This window comes from Eumetopias jubatus, unplaced genomic scaffold (assembly GCF_037043125.1).
Source record: "Eumetopias jubatus isolate StellerSeaLion01/CBP00866 unplaced genomic scaffold, mEumJub1_p1.0 scaffold_13, whole genome shotgun sequence".
NCBI classification, from domain to species: domain Eukaryota; kingdom Metazoa; phylum Chordata; class Mammalia; order Carnivora; family Otariidae; genus Eumetopias; species Eumetopias jubatus.
The window spans coordinates 40,603,060-40,619,857 of NW_028274819.1; the positions used below are offsets into that span (position 1 = coordinate 40,603,060).

Genomic DNA, 16,798 nt, shown 5'->3' on the forward strand with positions numbered 1-16,798 from the left:
AGAACTTTCCAACACTATTTCTCTTTGCGGACTCCCGTTGCCCACGGCATTCCTGTGCTGTGTCCCAGCTCTCTGCTTCCTTCCTGCATCTCCTAGCCTGACAATTAGGATTCAGCAGATGTGAATACTTTCTGGGACTGGGATTTAGTCGTGCACTTCCTCGGGGAGAGTTCAGGGATGGGGAGAGCAGGCATTCTGCCAAGGGTTGTGCACTGTTTCACTCATCTCATTCGACAGACTGGTATATGGTCACAAAATGCCCAGATGCCTCTTTGGAAGCTTTCTGTACAGTGGGCGTCAGGGCTCACAGGTGATGACTGAAAGGGAAAGTGGTTTATATTAGAAGCGCAGTGCAGTCTCTCGTACTGGGATTCCAATGAGGCAGGTGGAAATGGAGACGTGGACCCTCTGGAATTCTGTCTATGTATCTACGTATCACCTGCCTAATATATGTATACGCACTGTCTACTTCTTTCTACATACACACACATACCCATATATGTACATACAGGGGTGTATATGTACACAGATGTGTGTGTGTGTGTGTGTGTGTGTGTAGATCAATAGATAGAGATACAATGAGTGGGGCTTAGTTTTGGAATACAAGAACGAGTCAACGTTACGCCGCGAAAAAACGAATCCAAACCAAAACTAAACACGTATCATCTTTGTGTATCTCTTTGACTCTGCAGCAGGATGAAGCTTTTCCTGGGCATCCTCTTGGGCTCCCTGGTCCTGGGCGTCAGCAGCCAAAGGTGGTTAACCTTCCTCAGGGAAGCTGGTCAAGGTAAGGCCCAAAGCATGGGGGTCAGGGGGAGGCTGCCCCTGGCCTCCCTCCAGGATTCCCCAGAGCAGAGGCCACATCCACACAGCGCAAAGGCCGCAAGTGGGACGCATAAAAGCATGGTGTTCAAGATAGCAGTCTCCCAGGGTTTCTATTTTATTTGTTTTTTAACTGAACTATATCTGACATATAACATCATATATATTTAAGGTGTAAGTTATGTTAATTTGATGCATTTATATGTTCAACCTGATTGCCATTGTAGTTATAATTAGCACCTCTGTCATGTTACATAATTTTCCTTTCCTTTTAGTCATTGAAATACTTAAGATCTAGGCTATAGCACATTTGATCACTATAATACAATACGGTTTGGTGCTCATCATACTGTGCCTTAGGTCTCTAGGGCTTACTTACTACGTGTGGCTTTTCCCCCGAAACCACCGGTGTCTTATCCCTCCACCCCTGGCTTTTCTGGGTGGCAGCGCACTCTTCCTTGGGGTCCCCAGGCTGGAGGTCACATAAGGTTTGGGCCTCAACTTGCAGTAGGAGCAGGAAGAGATACATGTGGGGTCCAGGGTGCCTGCTCCCTACTTATAAGTGGGACTCGAGTGCCGCCTAGTGGGAAGTCAGGGCCAGCTCATGGCTGGGTCTTAGGCAGCCACGAAGGGGTGCCTCAAACTTGCGCACTTAGTCATCCCCTCCAAGATTAACGGAGCTTGGCCCGTGCTAGGCACTGTTCTAAGAGCTTTACGTGGATGAATGAAGTGGTTTTCATCCTCAGGTTTTAATCTGTAATCCTGCAATGTAGGCACCATCATCCCTTAACACAGAACCTGAGGCCCAAAGAGATGAAGAGTCTGACAAGGTCCTAAGCAGAGCAGGGTTTACCCCCGTGGTGGAGCTCCCCAGACCTTGCTAGGATGGGACTGTCCTGCCTCCCAGAGCAGAGAGCGCATGGCCGACTGCGGGTTTGGGAACACACAACCCTCTTGTTTATCTGAGCAAATGGCAGATAGTCAGGCTGTGGGAGAGGCGGAAGGCCACTCTGCAGAGCTCCTCTCCCCACAGTAAATGGCACAAGGATTCCATGATGGTGGTTCTGCGGGCCTGAGACATGGCTGGGCACGAGAGCAAGAGACACGCGCCTCGGTAGTCAGACTCAGCGGCAAGATTTGTATATTTCACAAAATCATTTTTCTTTTTCTTGTCTTTTCCTTTTTCTTTGTCTGTGAGAGTCACTGATTACTGTTTTAAGAGTTTGCTGTCAATCCTTTCTAAATTCTCACAGGCACCGCTACAAATGTGTTTCCATCTTTAGGTCAAGGGTTTTCAAAGGGTTGTTCTAGGACCGCGTGCATGAGAATCACCCGGGGTTTGGGGTGCTTTGTGAAAGGCAGATGCCGGGTGCACACACTCCCCCTCTGCTGAATCAGCATTTCAGGGCTGAGCCTGAAATCTGGCTTCTACCAAGCACCCCAGTGGCTTTTTGTGCCCACTCAGGCTTGGGAACCACTGCCTCCAGTTTTGCCCCCACAGGTGACCAGTACGTCAGGCATTTTGGAAGGACTTCCTAAGCAAGGGGCCTCCAGGCATCTGTTTAAATCTGTAACTTGGAGGGAGCAAGTACAGTAATAATGTCGTACTGCTCAACAAAGTGATCTTTCTGAACACTGGAAAGAATAAATACATAAAATGAAGAGAAGGCATCGCATGGGTGTTACATAAATTATGATTACAACTCGACAGTAGATTTTTCTCTTTTGCTTCTTAAGCTACTTTTTGAAAGTCTTCATTTTATTGTAGCCTGATCAGATTCCTTCAATCCGTAACTCTGATTTTCCTCTAGCTTAGTCCCTTTACTGTTTTTGTCGCAGCCTTCCTAAGGCCCAGAGAAGTCATAGCATCGTGAGCACCTGCAAACTTCTAGAAGTTACATGTGTATTTTCTCAGTTTGTCTGCATAACCCCTGTGTGGAAGGCAACACTCTTCAATTCCCTGGGGAGAACACTGAACTTTAGAGCTGGCGGTAGTTGCCCTTTTTCTGCTTTTAATGACCCCGTTTCTGTGAAGGTCTCTTGGGGGAATTCAACTTTATCACCTGATAAGTGAGTTCTGACAGTCTCCTGGTGCCACGTATGCCCCAGACATTCGGATGTACACAGAACTGAGATGTCTTCACGCTGCCCACAGCGCTGACTTTCTCCCCTTGTCTAGGTTGGGAGCCCTCTGGGTCAGCAGCCTCCCTCAGACTTGCCTTTGTCCTCACGCCCCAGTCAGAGGGTTCCCTGCCCTTTCCAGGTAGAGGTTCACTGCACAACGAAGCATCCCTTAAAGACCATCCCAACTCTTGTTCATACACATCACACACAGCCGAAAACCAAGTAGCAACAGTACTTAGAATGGAATCAAAGAGAATAAAACTTGCACCCGGTGTGATTCTCCTAACATTAACCTTGGGGAGTGAAAAGTAAAGGAATATTTATCTCAGCCAGTATAATCTCAAAGGTTTGTGTCAAAAGGCTGAAATCTTAGAATCATTGGGAGGAAAACTGTTCTCTATTTTGCCAAGAGATGATCACTTTTATTTTCTTTCCTTTCCAGGGACTAGAGACATGATGAGAGCTTACTCTGACATGAGAGAAGCCAATTACAAAAATTCCGACAAATACTTCCATGCCCGGGGGAACTATGACGCTGCAAAAAGGGGCCCTGGGGGTGCCTGGGCTGCTAAAGTGATCAGGTAACATAGCCCCTGGGGATGGAGGTATGGGTGAGCTGAGCATGCCTAGCTGTGATTTCCACTCTCCCCCGGGGATGCTGGTTACCCAGCACAAGGAGATACGCCAGGCTGAGTTGGGCTGTACCCAGAAATGATCAGGGGTTTAGCATCTCTAAACTTGGCCTCTTAGAGTTTCATTAATTTCTTGGAAAGAGGAGAGATGGGAAGGGTGGAGGTGTAGTTCATCAGCCCCTGATTAATCTCTTACCTGCTTTCCTCCGTTCCAGTGATGCCAGAGAGAATTCTCAGAGAGTCACAGACCTTTTGAAGTTTGGAGACAGCGGCCACGGAGTGGAGGACTCGAAGGCTGACCAGGCTGCCAACTTATGGGGCCGGAGTGGTAAAGACCCCAACCACTTCCGACCCTCTGGCCTGCCTGACAAGTACTGAGCTTCCTCTTTGTTCGCCCTCGGGAAATGGGCTGTGAGTCCCCTGAGGGTAGGGACACCCAGTCACTGAGTTCTCTGTCCCCGGAGGCTGGTGGAGGGCACCTAATAGATGTCTATTAAATGCTTGAAGAGATTGACTGTTCAAAAGTGTGTGTTACTCACTCTTGGGTGTGAGGACTGCTTGTTTGTCCCCCAGGAGAGATGGATGGACACCCCCGTGTGGGTGGAGCCCGGGCCCTTGGGTGTGGTGTAGGTGGACGATGTCAGCAAGACACAGGAGAGACGCCCCCCACCCACCCCTCCCCGATCAGACCCGGTCCCCTGTCCAGGCCCCTGTGGTTGCTCTGGTGCTATTGCCAAGCCCTTCCATGGGGTAACAGGGTTACCTCTCACTGCCGTCCGTGGGGTCCTATTACCTTCTCTGTCCTCAGTGTCTGGATCCCTTTGTTTTGCTCCTCAGTGGTCTCTGTCCCTGGGGACAGGGGACCCAGCCGTCGGAGGACAGGCTCAAAGTGTTGCCTGGGGTGCATCCTGGAGAGAAGAAAAATGAGCAGGCATTTCAGATACCAGACAGAACCACCAGGGCTGATGCAAGCAAATCATGGAGAGTGGATGGCCCAGGGGTTGGAAGAAGCTAAGTAGTAGCCACAAGGAGGTGGGACTCGTGCTCCACCAGGAACCCAGAGCAGAAGCAGGAGGCCGACTTCTGATTTGTTACAAGACTACAGGAGTTATGGGTAGGACATTGCAAAGGGGAGGCTGACCCAGTATGAAGCCAATCAGGCAAGGATTGCACTCGTAGGAGGGAATCATTTTCTTCGGTTGGAGCCTGCCAGCACTAGGAGTAATGCCTCTTTCTGGGTCTGGGTCTTATTTGAATTCCTGTAGGTACAATGAGATGAGAGGTGTAGGGCAGACAACTGTCAAAGGATCCCTCTGTCCCTGAGGTTCTTCTCCAGGCCAATGCTGAGCACCGTTTGGACATTCCCCACACAGCTCATTCCCTGGGAAAGGTGGGGTCACTGAGGTCTGCCCAGTCTGGGACCCTGAGCTGCTTTGGCTCCCTTGGACCTAGGAGTAGACACGTGGGGAGAAGGGCAGGTGTCAACCCTCCAGAGCCAGTGGTGACAGGGAGCTTGGGGGGCTGCTTCCCAGAGGAGGCCATGTGATGCCCATACCACTCCTCCCAGGCTCCCCAGGGCAGAAATCCTGGGCCAGTGACCCCAGCCTGTGACAATTCTTTTACTCCCTTGGGGCCATTCCATGCTGGAAAGCCTTCCCCACTTTCAGACAGCATTCCAGTCATTCCCTTCTTTGACAGACACATTGCAGAGAGAGTGCGAGGATACTTTCCAAACCCACGAGGAACTCCTCCCAGGGACTCGGGCAAGCAAGGCATGGTCTCTTGTTTTCTTCTGTCACGTAGTCTCTCTTTCTGGAAGGGACACTCAGCTCCCTGAGGGCCAAGCTTAGAACAATAAACAGGAGGGACAGGCAGCTATTTCCCTTGTGTCTCCTGCCAAAGAAAGATGTTGCCATGGTGGTATCACATCTGCAGGCCTTGAAGAGATCTCCCGAATCTCCCGTGAGTCGCTGGGTCCCGGATTCCAGAGACTGTGTTCGTTGAGGCTTATTGTGCGAACTTTGTTAGTAGTGAGAAGCCCTTTCCCTCTCAGAAGTGACCTGGTTTACAGAAGAGATGACACGGTCCCCCTCCTCTAATAGCCCCGTGTGACCAGGCTTTGGAGAGGCCTGGGAGTCCTCCCTTTTCTCTGTTACAAGGAATTTAAGTGGATGAGAAGAACACCAAGCCTACGAAGGGCCAGAAACCAAAGTTAGAAAGACGCCCCACAGGGTACCCTGATCAAGCGAGGATGGGAGGCCTAGGGCCCAGACTCAGAGGGCCAGCAGAAAGAATGATCAACAGTTTCATGACTTTCAATGAGAAGAATAACGTTACCTACCTGCGAGATTCGCATGTATAAGAAAGAGAAATTTGGTCATCCAAATGATGAAAATAGGCCTCATGTATATTTGGTCTTTCACACTGACTGCCTCCCACACCCTGGGAATTTCCTAAGTGTTGACAGGGACAAAGGTGTTTTTACCTTGTTACGTTCAGAGGTGACTTTTGGACCTCCCCTAAGGATGGGGGCTGATTGCCAGGAGGCCCAACCATGTGATTAGAGGGATCTTTCACTCTCTCCTCCTGACTCCCAAGGACAGGTCAGGGACTGGAGGGTTGACTCAATCTCCAATGGCCAATGATTTAAGTAATCCCTGATGCAATGAAGCCTCCATAACACCCCTAAAGAACTGGGTTCAGAGCCCTTGCAGGCTGGTAAACATATGGAGACTCGGGAGAGTGGTGAGTCTGAGAGGCCTGGGGGTCTGTGACCTTTCACCTTTCCTGTACCTTGCCCTCTGTATCTCTTCCTCTGGCTCTGGATTTTTATCCTCTTTTATATCCTTTGTTAAACCAGTAACTATAAAGACATGCTTCCCCAAGTTCTGTGAGTGGTTCTGGCACATTAATCGAACCCAAGCAGGAGGCGGTCGGATCCCCCAATCTGCCTGGGATCGGTCAGGAACACAGAACAGCAGGGGCTTAGGATTGACATCTGACTGCCGGAGGGGAAGGGGAAGGATAGTCTCGTGGGTCTGAATCCTTAACAAGTGGGACCTGTGCTACCTTTGCGTAGAGATGTCAGAACTGAGTGGAAGTCCTGCACACCCTGCTTGGTGATGTGTGTGCGGCAACCCCGCAGACCCTGGAACTGGGTCTGGGACCCTAAATCACCGCCTCATAGGGTGGTCGTCGGGATGGGGTAATTAAGGCTGAAAGGGGCTTCGGTCCGTTCTGAGCACTTGTACTTAATACACTGAACTCTTCTGCTTAGCCAAGACAACTCATAGTACTTTATACATTGCCAGAGACAGGAAGATTATTTAAAAATTGTTACGGAGGCCACACATCATGAACACTTTAATAAGTAAGATTACCATGCAGAGTTCCATTTTTAAAGATCCTGGTTGAGGGGCGCCCGGGTGGCTCAGTCGGTTGAGCACCTGCCTTCGGCTCAGGTCACGGTCCCGGGGTCCCGGATGGAGCCCCTTATTGGGCTCTCTGCTCGGCGGGGAGCCTGCTTCTCCCTCTCCCTCTGTCTACAGTTCTGCCTACTGTGCTCTCTCTCTGTCAAGTAAATATAATCTTTTAAGAATTAAAAACAAATAAAGATCCCGGTTGAAATTTTCAGGACACAGCAACATCCTTTCAAGTGTTTGAAAGTGTTCTTTCTGGGTGTCTCTGCAGATCCCTTTGTTAGAAAGAACTGTGGGCAGGACAGTGTTTGTGATGCAGAAAACAAGCTGGAGAGCTTGCAGCTGTGCAAGGGAAGAAGGAACATTCTCTCCTCACCTGGGCAGGACCCCAGCAGGTAGGAGGTCCTGCAGTTATCCTCAGCCTAAGCCCTGGAATTCTACTGGATAGCACTGGGAGAAAGAAGGCCTTGAGGAGCTCAACACGGTACCACGGGGAACAGAGCGGGCCAACGTGGGTTCCTGAGCAGATGGAATATTGACCGTGTCATCTTCTGCATCTAAAGGCCCCCATTGAGTTAAACAAGACTTGATCTGGATTTCAATCTGCATGAGTTCCTTTTATTCTTATGCTTCACATTGTTCTTTTCAGTAGGAACTACTTGTTTAGTATCCGGGTGAGAACATTTGTGGGCATCCTTCGAGGCTACAATTCCTGTACTATTTACAGTAGTGCTGGTTTTAAAACAAATACTTACTATATCCAGCATCATAAGAATACATTTTGTAAAACTTCATTCAAGAAAATCTTAACAGAATATATCAGTGGAATAGACAAAATAATGTCCTCCACCAAAGATGTTCACGTCTTGCCTTTTTTTTAAGTTTTATATGATATCCTTTGATAAACACTGATTTTTTAAATTTTCTTTATTTAAGTCATCTCTACACCCACATCCTAGGGAGAGCATCCATGAAGCAGCCAGATCGCGTGAGCCCCAGGGCTGACGATGAGGGAGCAGCGCAGGCTTGTGCGATCAGCACCGCCTGGTCACATCTCCCCTCTGGACCCTATAGAAGAGGCCCGGGCAGGAAGAGAAGGGGCCCTCGGGCACTGTGGGGGTCTACTAGAGAGACCACTGAGGTTGGGGGAGAGGCAGTGGCTGCGCCAGGTGGGGCGACACCATTTCCAGAGACGGGGCTTGGAACGTGGGCCGCTGTCAGGGGCAGCCGTGGGCACACCTGCTCCTCTCTGGGGAGGCCCTGCACATCTGGGGGTGCTGGTGTGAAGCTCAACTTCACCTCAGGAGCACTGCCGGCACACTTGGTGATGAACACTAGCTCAAGGCCCATATTTACTTTCTGGTAAACATAATGAGAGGGGACCTGTATAAGTTTACAGTGTAACACCATATTGCATTATTTCTAAGATACAAATTTTTTTAAAAGATTTTATTTATTTATTTGAGAGAGAGAGACACAGCCAGAGTGGGGAACACAAGCAGGGGGAGTGGGAGAGGGAGAAGCAGGTTGCCCGCCGAGCAGGGATCCCGAAGCGGGGATCGATCCCAGGACCCCGGGACCATGACCTGAGCCGAAGGCCGTCGCCTAGCGGCTGCGCCACCCAGGCGTCCCTAAGATATACATGTTTTAATATGATTTTCTGAAATTAGGACGTGTCTTACATTCACTGATGACCAGGCAGCATTCCTAAAATAATTGTCATTGTTTTAGGAATCCTTAAATACATTTATTTTGTGTATGCTTTTCCTGTTTTGTTTATACACAAGAGTGATATAAGATAAAAATGTATACCTAAGAAAGTCGTAACATCTCTTTCATTACGTGTAAAATAAAAATGCTGAGTGATAAGAAAATATTATATCCTAACTTAATTTGTAGCTCTCTTGTTGGTGGTAGAGACATAATAATGCATCTTTCAGTCCACGGATGCTTGGACTCAGAGAAATGCAGTGCAGGCTTTTCCCCTCCTCTGCTCTCACAGAGCACTCTCTGCTAACTTGACCCTCTGACAGTCGGCATGGTTCTCTGGAAGTTCAGATATATATTGCTCGCTCCCAGGGTTTCTCCTCAGAAACCGTAATGACTAATAGTTTATTTACACTTGAGGTTTCTAATTTCCATTTCTATGAGCGAGAGTACAAGGCACTCCTAGAGAAAATTAAATATATATTCTATGATAAGGGAAAATATTGTCAGTTTTCCCAGTACGTTAGCGGAGATTTTGATGTAGACTACATAGTCACCCAATGTGCCTCCTTACCACGTTCTCCAGATCATGGCCTGTACCAGACATCTGTACCTGCTACAATCCCAAGCCCACTCCCGGGTCTGTCTGCTTTTGAACAATTCTTCCTCTGCATCATTCAATCATTCAACAAATATTCATTAAGCAACTACTATCTGTGACCTGCTATGACAGGTACTGAGGATACAATGCTGACACATACAATAAGAGAGACCTGCTTTCTGCCCTTCGGTCTACGACCTACTCACCCTGAAGACAGACCGGTAAAGGGGCAAACACAGTGGAGTGTGGGGAGGGCCAGGGTTGGGGGCACAACAGTAGGTACACCTGGCTTCCTGCAGGGCCCTGTCCTCCATCTCAAGTGCCGTCCCCACTCTCTTCAGCTTTCTTCCTCAGAGCAGATGACTCTGCTCCCTTTGGCATTCACATCCCCGCCCCGTTCGCTCGATGCCAGCCGCATGCTTCCCCTTGACTTTGGGCAGCTGCTGTTCCCCCCACTTCCCCTTCAGGGTGTGCAAGCAGAAGACGGTAGCGTGAGATAGGTAAAGGGTTTGGAGAGCACATCCTCCATCATAAATTCTGTACCCTGTGTAATTGTCCTAAAAAATGAATGCGAAATAAATACTTTCTCAGAGGAGAAGTGGAGGGATTCTGTGACATACACCTGCCTGGCACAAATTGTTAGAGGTTCCTTAGAGAGAAGGAGAATGCTAGGGGTAGAAAGTCAGATCTACGTGAAGAAAGGGAGAACGTTGAGGAAGGCGTGAGACAAGGTAAAACAGTATTAATAGCAGCCCATACGTTCCCCTTAGGTCACTTCAGACGGCACCACACTGCAGCCTGATCCCCCCCCACCCAGTGCCCGGAGCCTGCTCTCACCAGCCCGTGGCCATCCTGGGCCCTGCACCTGTTCCTCCTGCCCCTGCCTTCTTTGGCATAGCCTCACTCCTCTCAGACCAAGCCTCAAGCACGGCAAACCCCTCCCCTGCTCTGCCATCAGTGCTTTCTGATAGGAACTCTACGTGCTCTTGTGGCTAACCATTTTATATCCACGCTTTTCTTTCCCCCTTAACAAACAAATGCAATTTGTCTTTCCTCTATAAAACTGTATCATTACCCTTCTTCCCTTAGGAGTTCTCCTCAATTTCTTTTTCAGAGAGGAGTCCTAGGCCAGTTGTCAATCTATATATTCGAGCTCGCCCTGTTTCTGACACTGGAGTAGGACCCTGCCAACATGTCCCTTGGGCCGCTGAGCATGGCGCTAAGCCTTGTCGGTAGAGGGCGCTGCAGGGACAAGCAGGAAGGAGGACCTCTCCCCCAGGTCCTGGGAGCCTGGTCTCCTCCTGGCTCCTGTGGTGCTCTTCTCAAGTGCAGGACACCCAGAGGCACTCACCAGAGGGCGTTTCCATGGTATCCCACTGAAGTTTCTTGACAAATTCTGGGACCCTTCACTGGGTTTCCAGGGTGCTCTGCGTTGCTCTGCCTGTGTTAGTTGGGTGCCTAACCCTATACCACCGACTGAGTGACTTAAACCCCACAAATGTATTTCTCCTCTCTCTGGAGGTGGGAGGTCCAAGATCAAGGTGCAAACTAATCTGGTCCCTGGTGGCAGGTCTCTTCTTGGCTTGCAGATGGACACCTTCTAGCTGTGTGACAGGGCAGAGAGGAAGGAGCAAGATCTCTAGTATCTGATATCATAAAGACGCTGATCCTGTCAGACCAGGTTCCACACTTACGACTTCTCTTCACCTCCATTACTTCCTTAATCCAGTAGGCAGCCACAGTGCGAGGTGGGGCTTCAACATATGAATGAGAGGCAGGGACACAGTTCAGTCCAGAGCACTGCCCCTTGCACACCAGTCTCGGGCACCCGGACAGCATCTTCCCCTGACCCCGTGTGGGCTGCCTCCCGGTGAGCTTGCAGCAGCCCCAGCTCTGTTCCCAGTTCCACTGCCGCCTTCGGAGTTTCCTGCCAACTGTCCTCCTGCCACCTCAGTGGGGGGAGTCCTTGTTTGTGGGCTCTGCCTTGTGACACCCAGCAATCTCTGTGGGCCAGCCAACGGGCCACAGAGTTTCCAACAAGGTCCACAGCTCAACTTTGTGTATCCTGTACCCCTTAGTGTTTAGTCATGTCCCAGCTAAGCATTCGTTCTGTTAGAATTTCCCATCTCAAACAACTACCTGGTTTCTGTCCCCTGCCTGGACCCTAAATGACAGAGGGGGCTTCTCTACCCTGCTTGCTCCTCACCACCGCTTCCCCAGTATGGATCCGTTAAGGAGCAGAAGCCATGAGGAGAGAATCACCTGGGTGGTGGCATCAGGCCTTCACTTAGGCTTGAAGTAAGCCAGTGAAATAAGGTGGAGAAAAACTGCCTTGGACGGCTTTCTCAGATGGCAGGGAGAGAAACTGGTTCTCATTGGTTTTGGATGTGCTCCTGAGAAACCAGCAGAAGATCAAGGTGGCAGTGGCCGGAGCTGGATGCCACAGTCCCGGCCTCCCACGGCTGCATCCCCTGCCCCCTGGGACAGAGACCACTGAGGATTAAAACAAAGGGAACCAGATGCTGAGGATAGAGAAGGTACAGTACTCCATGGACGGCAATGAGGGGTAACCCCTGTTACTCCAAGGAAGGGCTTGGAAATAGCACCAGAGCAACCTGAGGGGCCTGGACAGGGGAGCGGGTCTGATCGGGGAGGGGTGGGTGCGGGGCGTCTGTCCTGTGTCATGCTGAGATGGTCCTCTTACACCAAACCCAGGGGCCCGGGCTCCACCCACACGGGGGTGTCCATCCATCTCCCCTGGGGTCAAACCAGCAGTCCTCACACCCAAGAGTGAGTGACACACACTTTTCAACTGTCAAATGCTTCAAGCATTTATTAGACACCTATTAGGTGCCCTCCACCAGCCTCCGGGGACAGAGTATTCAGTGACTGGGTGACCCTGCCCTCAAGGGACTCACAGTCCGTCCCCTGAGGGCAGAACAAAGAGGAAGCTCAGTACTTGTCAGGCAGGCCAGGGGGTCGGAAGTGGTTGGGGTCTTTGCCACTGCGGCCCCATAAGTTGGCAGCCTGGTCAGCCTTCGAGTCCTCCGCTCCGTGGCCACTGTCTCCATACCTAAAACGGTCTGTGACTCTCTGCAAATTCTCTCTGGCATTGCTGGGATGGAGGAAGGCAGGTAAGAGATTAAGTAGGGGCTGAGGACCAACATCCCCCCACCCCACCAATCTCTCTTTGTCCCAAGGGATGGCTGAGAGAGGCAAGAGCGGAGGGGCTGAAACATTGACCGTGCTCCAGGCACAGCCCAGCTCAGCCCAGGCTGGTCCCCTTGCCCCTGCTGCAGGAGGGCGGGAGTCACCCATTCCCACGGGCCTTGCCCTGGCTCTGTCAGCCACTCAGATCCCACACTGGGGCCAGAGGGGAGGGTGGGCAAGAGGAGCAGCCACAGTCTCTAAGGAAACTTCCTTAGGTCTTCTCCCCTCTTGGCTAATAAGTGTGCCCGGCTCAGCTCACCCATCCCTGCATCCCCAGGGCCCATGTTACCTGATCTTTTCAGCAGCCCAGACACCCCCAGGGCCCCTTTGTGCAGCATCATAGTTGCCCCGGGCATGGAAGTATTTGTCGGAATTTTTGTAATTGGCTTCTATCATGTCAGAGTAGGCTCTCATCATGTCCCAAGCCCCTGCAGAGAAAAGGATCAGGCAAAAGAGATGTCAGGTGGACAGAAAGCCCATGACACACCCTAGTTCAGAAGAATCAAGGAACCGCAAATGTACCACTGACTCAAGATTTCTGCCCCTGCTGCCAGCACCCTTGGGCACCATAGGCTGAGAAGAACAAGTCTTCCTCCCGGTTGGTTCCCCAGGTGTCGCCAGCGAGGGGCTGCGGGTGGGGCACAGCTGTGTTGCACCTGTGTCTCTGACCCTGTGCTATCTCTGGGTTCCATCCCCTTAAGGGCTGTATATGAGCTGTTCAAGGAGAGGAAGGAGGAATTATAGAACAGGATTTCTCAACTTCAGCACCACTCAGGTTTGGGGCCAGATAATTCTTTGTTGCTCAGGCCTGTCCTGAGACTGCAGGACGCGTAGCAGCACCCCGACCTCTGCCCACTAGATGTGGGCAACGTATTCTCCAAGGGTCACAACCAGAACAGTGTGCAGACACGGCCGAATGTCCCCAGGCACAAAATTGCCCTTGGTCAGGCAGCAGTGCTGTAGAACGAAGCCACAGATGATAAGATCCAGGGGACTTGGGTAAGTGAGGAGATGACAGGGAAGGCAGATCCTGAGAAAGGCCCAGGAGTACAGTCCTCCTGCCCAGAGTCCTAGGAAATCTATTCTTGCAGTGGGAAGGCACGTGACTGTGACCCGAGTCCCTCTGAGTGTTAGGGGCATAAATGGCATCCTGACAGCTTTCTAAATGGACCATACCAATGATGGGGGCGGCTCGAGGAGGCCAGCGCTAGAGCCCTGGCCCATGAGCCATCCTTAGCTGCACTTTCTTTTTTTTTTTTTCTCTTTAAATTGGTTTAATGTTAGGTTAATCACCATACATTACATGGTTAGTTTTTGATGTAGTGTTCCATGATTCATTGTTTGTGTGTAACACCCAGTGCTCCGCGCAGAATGTGCCCTATTTAATACCCATCACCAGGCTAAACCATCCCCCCACCCCCTCCCCTCTAGAACCCTCAGTTTGTTTCTCAGAGTCCATCCCCTCTCATGGTTCATCTCCCCCTGCCATTTTCCCCCCCTTCATTTTTCCCCTCCTGCTATCTTCTTCTTTTTTTTTTCTTAACATATATTGCATTATTTGTTTCAGAGGGACAGATCTGTGATTCAACAGTCTTGCACAATTCACAACGCTCACCATTTTGCTGCACTTTCTAATTACCGGGGTGCTCTGCAAGTTTTGGAGGCCAGGTCACACCCCAGGCCAGTTACCTGAGCCTCTCGGGGCGGGGGCGGGGATGGATCTCAGGCATCCGGGGTTTGTTATGCTGTCCTGGAGCGTCCGACACCTAGTGGAGGTTGAGAGCCACCCAGCTTTCGGGAGTCGTACTCAGATACATCTACCTGGCAAGAGCTCTGAACTCAGGCACAGCTGGGTTCCACCCTCTGCTCTGTGACCTGCCGCCTGGAGGTTAGTCCCTGACAATGGACTCAGCTGCTCTAGCAAGCTCCCCTTCTTGTGGGTAAGATGCCTGCCTCACCTAGGGGTCTGAAGCCATAGTAGGCGAGCAACTGTCCCAGCCTGACCAGTACTGACCCTGTTTGCCTCGAAGCCTCCCAGTTAGCATAGACAGTGTCATGGAAACCTCCCAGACCCGGGCAAACCAGCATAGCTGGTCACTCTACATTGCATGAAGGTGCTGAATTCCAGTGCAGGCTCGATAGATGTTATTTGTGCCCCCGCCTTTTTTTGGTCTGGTTAAGGGCTAGGGAAGTGTAGGAAACAGACCTCCCAGGGACAGCGTCACTGTGAAAAGGAAGCATCAGTGAGAGCTAAGCTGAAGGTGTCTGTAAATTATCCTATCAGGAAATGGCAGGAAGGATGGAAGGGAGGCAAGGGGGAAGGGAGGAAGAAAAGGAGGAAGGGCTGCATGAAGGGAGAGAGGGAAAGGAGAAGAAAAGGTGGACAGCTTTACTCATACACTGTGCATTTTGTCTGCAGGAAATTTTATGCCATTTCAAGACTCATTCTGCGTCTTCTATTCAAACTGACCCTTCAGCTGGGAATGATGATTGCTCTTTCTCTGGTAATGAAAGGACATAAATCCTGTTCCTTCCGACCGGATTGATGAAGAGCTCCCCACACCCTGGGCACATTCAACCACATAGGGCAACACAGCTCACACAGCAGCTACAACCCTTGAACGTGCTCAGGGCAAATCCTAGTGGGCCGTGGATGCCACCCCCGTCCAGCGACCTTACCTTGAGCAGCCTCACCGACGAAAGCGTACCATTGGCTGCTGACACCCAGGGCCAAGGAGCAGAAAATGAGGCCCGTGAAAAGCTTCATGGTGCTGAAATGAAGGAGAGGGTCAGGGGGCAAGGACAGGACCCTCACCGCCCCTTTGGGTTTGGCAGGTCACAGAGAGCCTGGTGCTCATTCCACTTGTTCTCAGTAGACTCTTCAGGTCCATTGTGGAAAGAAACATTGCAGTAGGTCCTCACTCGGAGCCACAGCCCTTGGCTGAACCCATCAGCCCTGCCCCCCAGGGCTGGCTAAGAGGTCCCCAGTGTAGCACTGATGGAGGAACAGGGCAGCTGGGACGAACCTGTCCCAGCCTAGAGCAGCCTGCCCTCAACCAAAAAGCTCATAATCAGCCAGTCTCCCGTGTGCCACTCTGCAAGCACAGACCTCATACAGGACAAATACAAAACAGAATAATTATTTTGAAATCTGTTGGGAAAGAGAAAAGAGCGTCTGGTGGTTTTTTCAACCAGTCCCTCCCTGGAGTAGCCCCTCACCTGAGTTCCAGTGGAGCAGAGCTGCTGGTCCCTGCCTGCTGGGGAGAGGTAGCTGCTATTTATACCGAGCCCTCCCTGCTGGGCACACGGGAAGAGAAGAAAAGCCAGACTTGGTGCCTGGAACAGTCTCCCCAGGTCATGGCCCCTAGAGACCTGCAAAGGAGAACTTACTGGACGCCCGTGGTTTTCTTCATCCACAGGTCAATTCCCGGTTGTGCAACCCTGAGGAAAAAAGGTGAGCTGGTTCTGCTGGCAGCCGGGGCTCAGGAGGAGGGCCCCGCTGTTGGAGTTGGAGGGGCTGTGGAGACGAAGGGTGTGGAGCACCAGGTGCCTCCCGGTCCCTGGAAAGTATGTGGTTAGAGGAGGATTCCTCTAGGCAGGACCTTGCTTTACTGGTCAGTTCCTCAGGATGGTCCCCGCTGGGCCAGATAGCAGATGTGCCAGAAATGACACCCTTTGAGATCTTGCCTAAAACTCTTGAGCTTCAAAATGGACAGGGCAGCCCCACCAAGTCCTCTGGGTGCCCTGGAAGGTCCTTCCCCCAGTCTGTGTGCACCTGCTAAGCTTTCAGTTCTGAGGCACCGGACAGCCCTGCTCAGCTGGCTCAGCCCATGAGCACGTGTATTATTATCTAAGCTGGTTCCTGGGTTGAAGTATCTACTTGGAGGGATTCTGCTTCACCTCACCCAAATGTGGAATTGTGTCATGGTGGAATGAGAGGTGCAAGGAACTAAAATATTAACCCTAGGAAACCTACAATAGGACGTCAGTTATGCGAAAACGACAGCCCGTTTGGAGTAAGGTCAGGCTCCCAGGCAGGGGAATGTTGGGGGAAGCTCTTTGCTGTATTTCCTGGGGGTAAGGGGTCACTATCTTCCCTTTTCTCATTGTGAGTCAATATCAGCAGGGTCTGCCCAGCAAGATGAGGCCTGTGTATATATGAGCAGAGCCTCCAACTCTCCAAAGAAAGTATCCCTTGCACCTCCTCCTAACTGGAAACATTCTAGAAAGACAATTCTGGGAGACCCTGGGTGGCTTAGTCGGTTCAACTTCTGACTTCAGCT

General features: G+C 51.0%; 2 protein-coding genes across 5 annotated transcripts; one reads left to right on the top strand and one right to left on the bottom strand.

The window, feature by feature from the left end:
- Positions 1-696: 696 nt before the first annotated feature.
- Positions 697-3,956, top strand: LOC148162628 (serum amyloid A protein-like). Of its 2 annotated transcripts, none has more exons than XM_088018135.1 (3): positions 697-787; positions 3,389-3,527; positions 3,794-3,956. In XM_088018135.1, the coding sequence occupies exons 1-3, from the start codon at positions 697-699 to the stop codon at positions 3,954-3,956; spliced, it is 393 nt and encodes a 130-aa protein (XP_087874261.1). The 2 variants fall into 2 exon arrangements, with proteins under 2 accessions (XP_087874261.1, XP_087874262.1); XM_088018136.1 differs by having other exon boundaries at positions 3,905-3,956.
- An 8,301-nt stretch (positions 3,957-12,257) lies between these two features.
- On the bottom strand, positions 12,258-15,928 carry LOC148162629 (serum amyloid A-1 protein-like). 3 transcript variants are annotated; one of them, XM_088018127.1, is made up of 4 exons: positions 15,906-15,928; positions 15,195-15,286; positions 12,805-12,943; positions 12,258-12,420 (listed from the first exon to the last, which is right to left on the bottom strand). In XM_088018127.1, the coding sequence occupies exons 1-4, from the start codon at positions 15,926-15,928 to the stop codon at positions 12,258-12,260; spliced, it is 417 nt and encodes a 138-aa protein (XP_087874253.1). The 3 variants fall into 3 exon arrangements, with proteins under 3 accessions (XP_087874253.1, XP_087874252.1, XP_087874254.1); XM_088018126.1 differs by lacking the exon at positions 15,906-15,928 and adding an exon at positions 13,407-13,472 and having other exon boundaries at positions 15,195-15,282; XM_088018128.1 differs by lacking the exon at positions 15,906-15,928 and having other exon boundaries at positions 12,258-12,309; positions 15,195-15,282.
- Between the last annotated feature and the right edge of the window lie 870 nt (positions 15,929-16,798).

Coding starts and splice junctions, on each gene's coding strand:
- LOC148162628 (XM_088018135.1), top strand. CDS start 697: ATGAAGCTTTTCCTGGGCATCCTCTTGGGCTCCCTGGTCCTGGGCGTC. Junction 788..3,388: donor CCTCAGGGAAGCTGGTCAAG/GTAAGGCCCAAA, acceptor TTTCCTTTCCAG/GGACTAGAGACATGATGAGA. Junction 3,528..3,793: donor TGGGCTGCTAAAGTGATCAG/GTAACATAGCCC, acceptor CCTCCGTTCCAG/TGATGCCAGAGAGAATTCTC.
- LOC148162629 (XM_088018126.1), bottom strand. CDS start 15,282: ATGAAGCTTTTCACGGGCCTCATTTTCTGCTCCTTGGCCCTGGGTGTC. Junction 13,473..15,194: donor CGTCGGTGAGGCTGCTCAAG/GTAAGGTCGCTG, acceptor TTCGTTCTACAG/CACTGCTGCCTGACCAAGGG. Junction 12,421..12,804: donor TGGGCTGCTGAAAAGATCAG/GTAACATGGGCC, acceptor CCTCCATCCCAG/CAATGCCAGAGAGAATTTGC.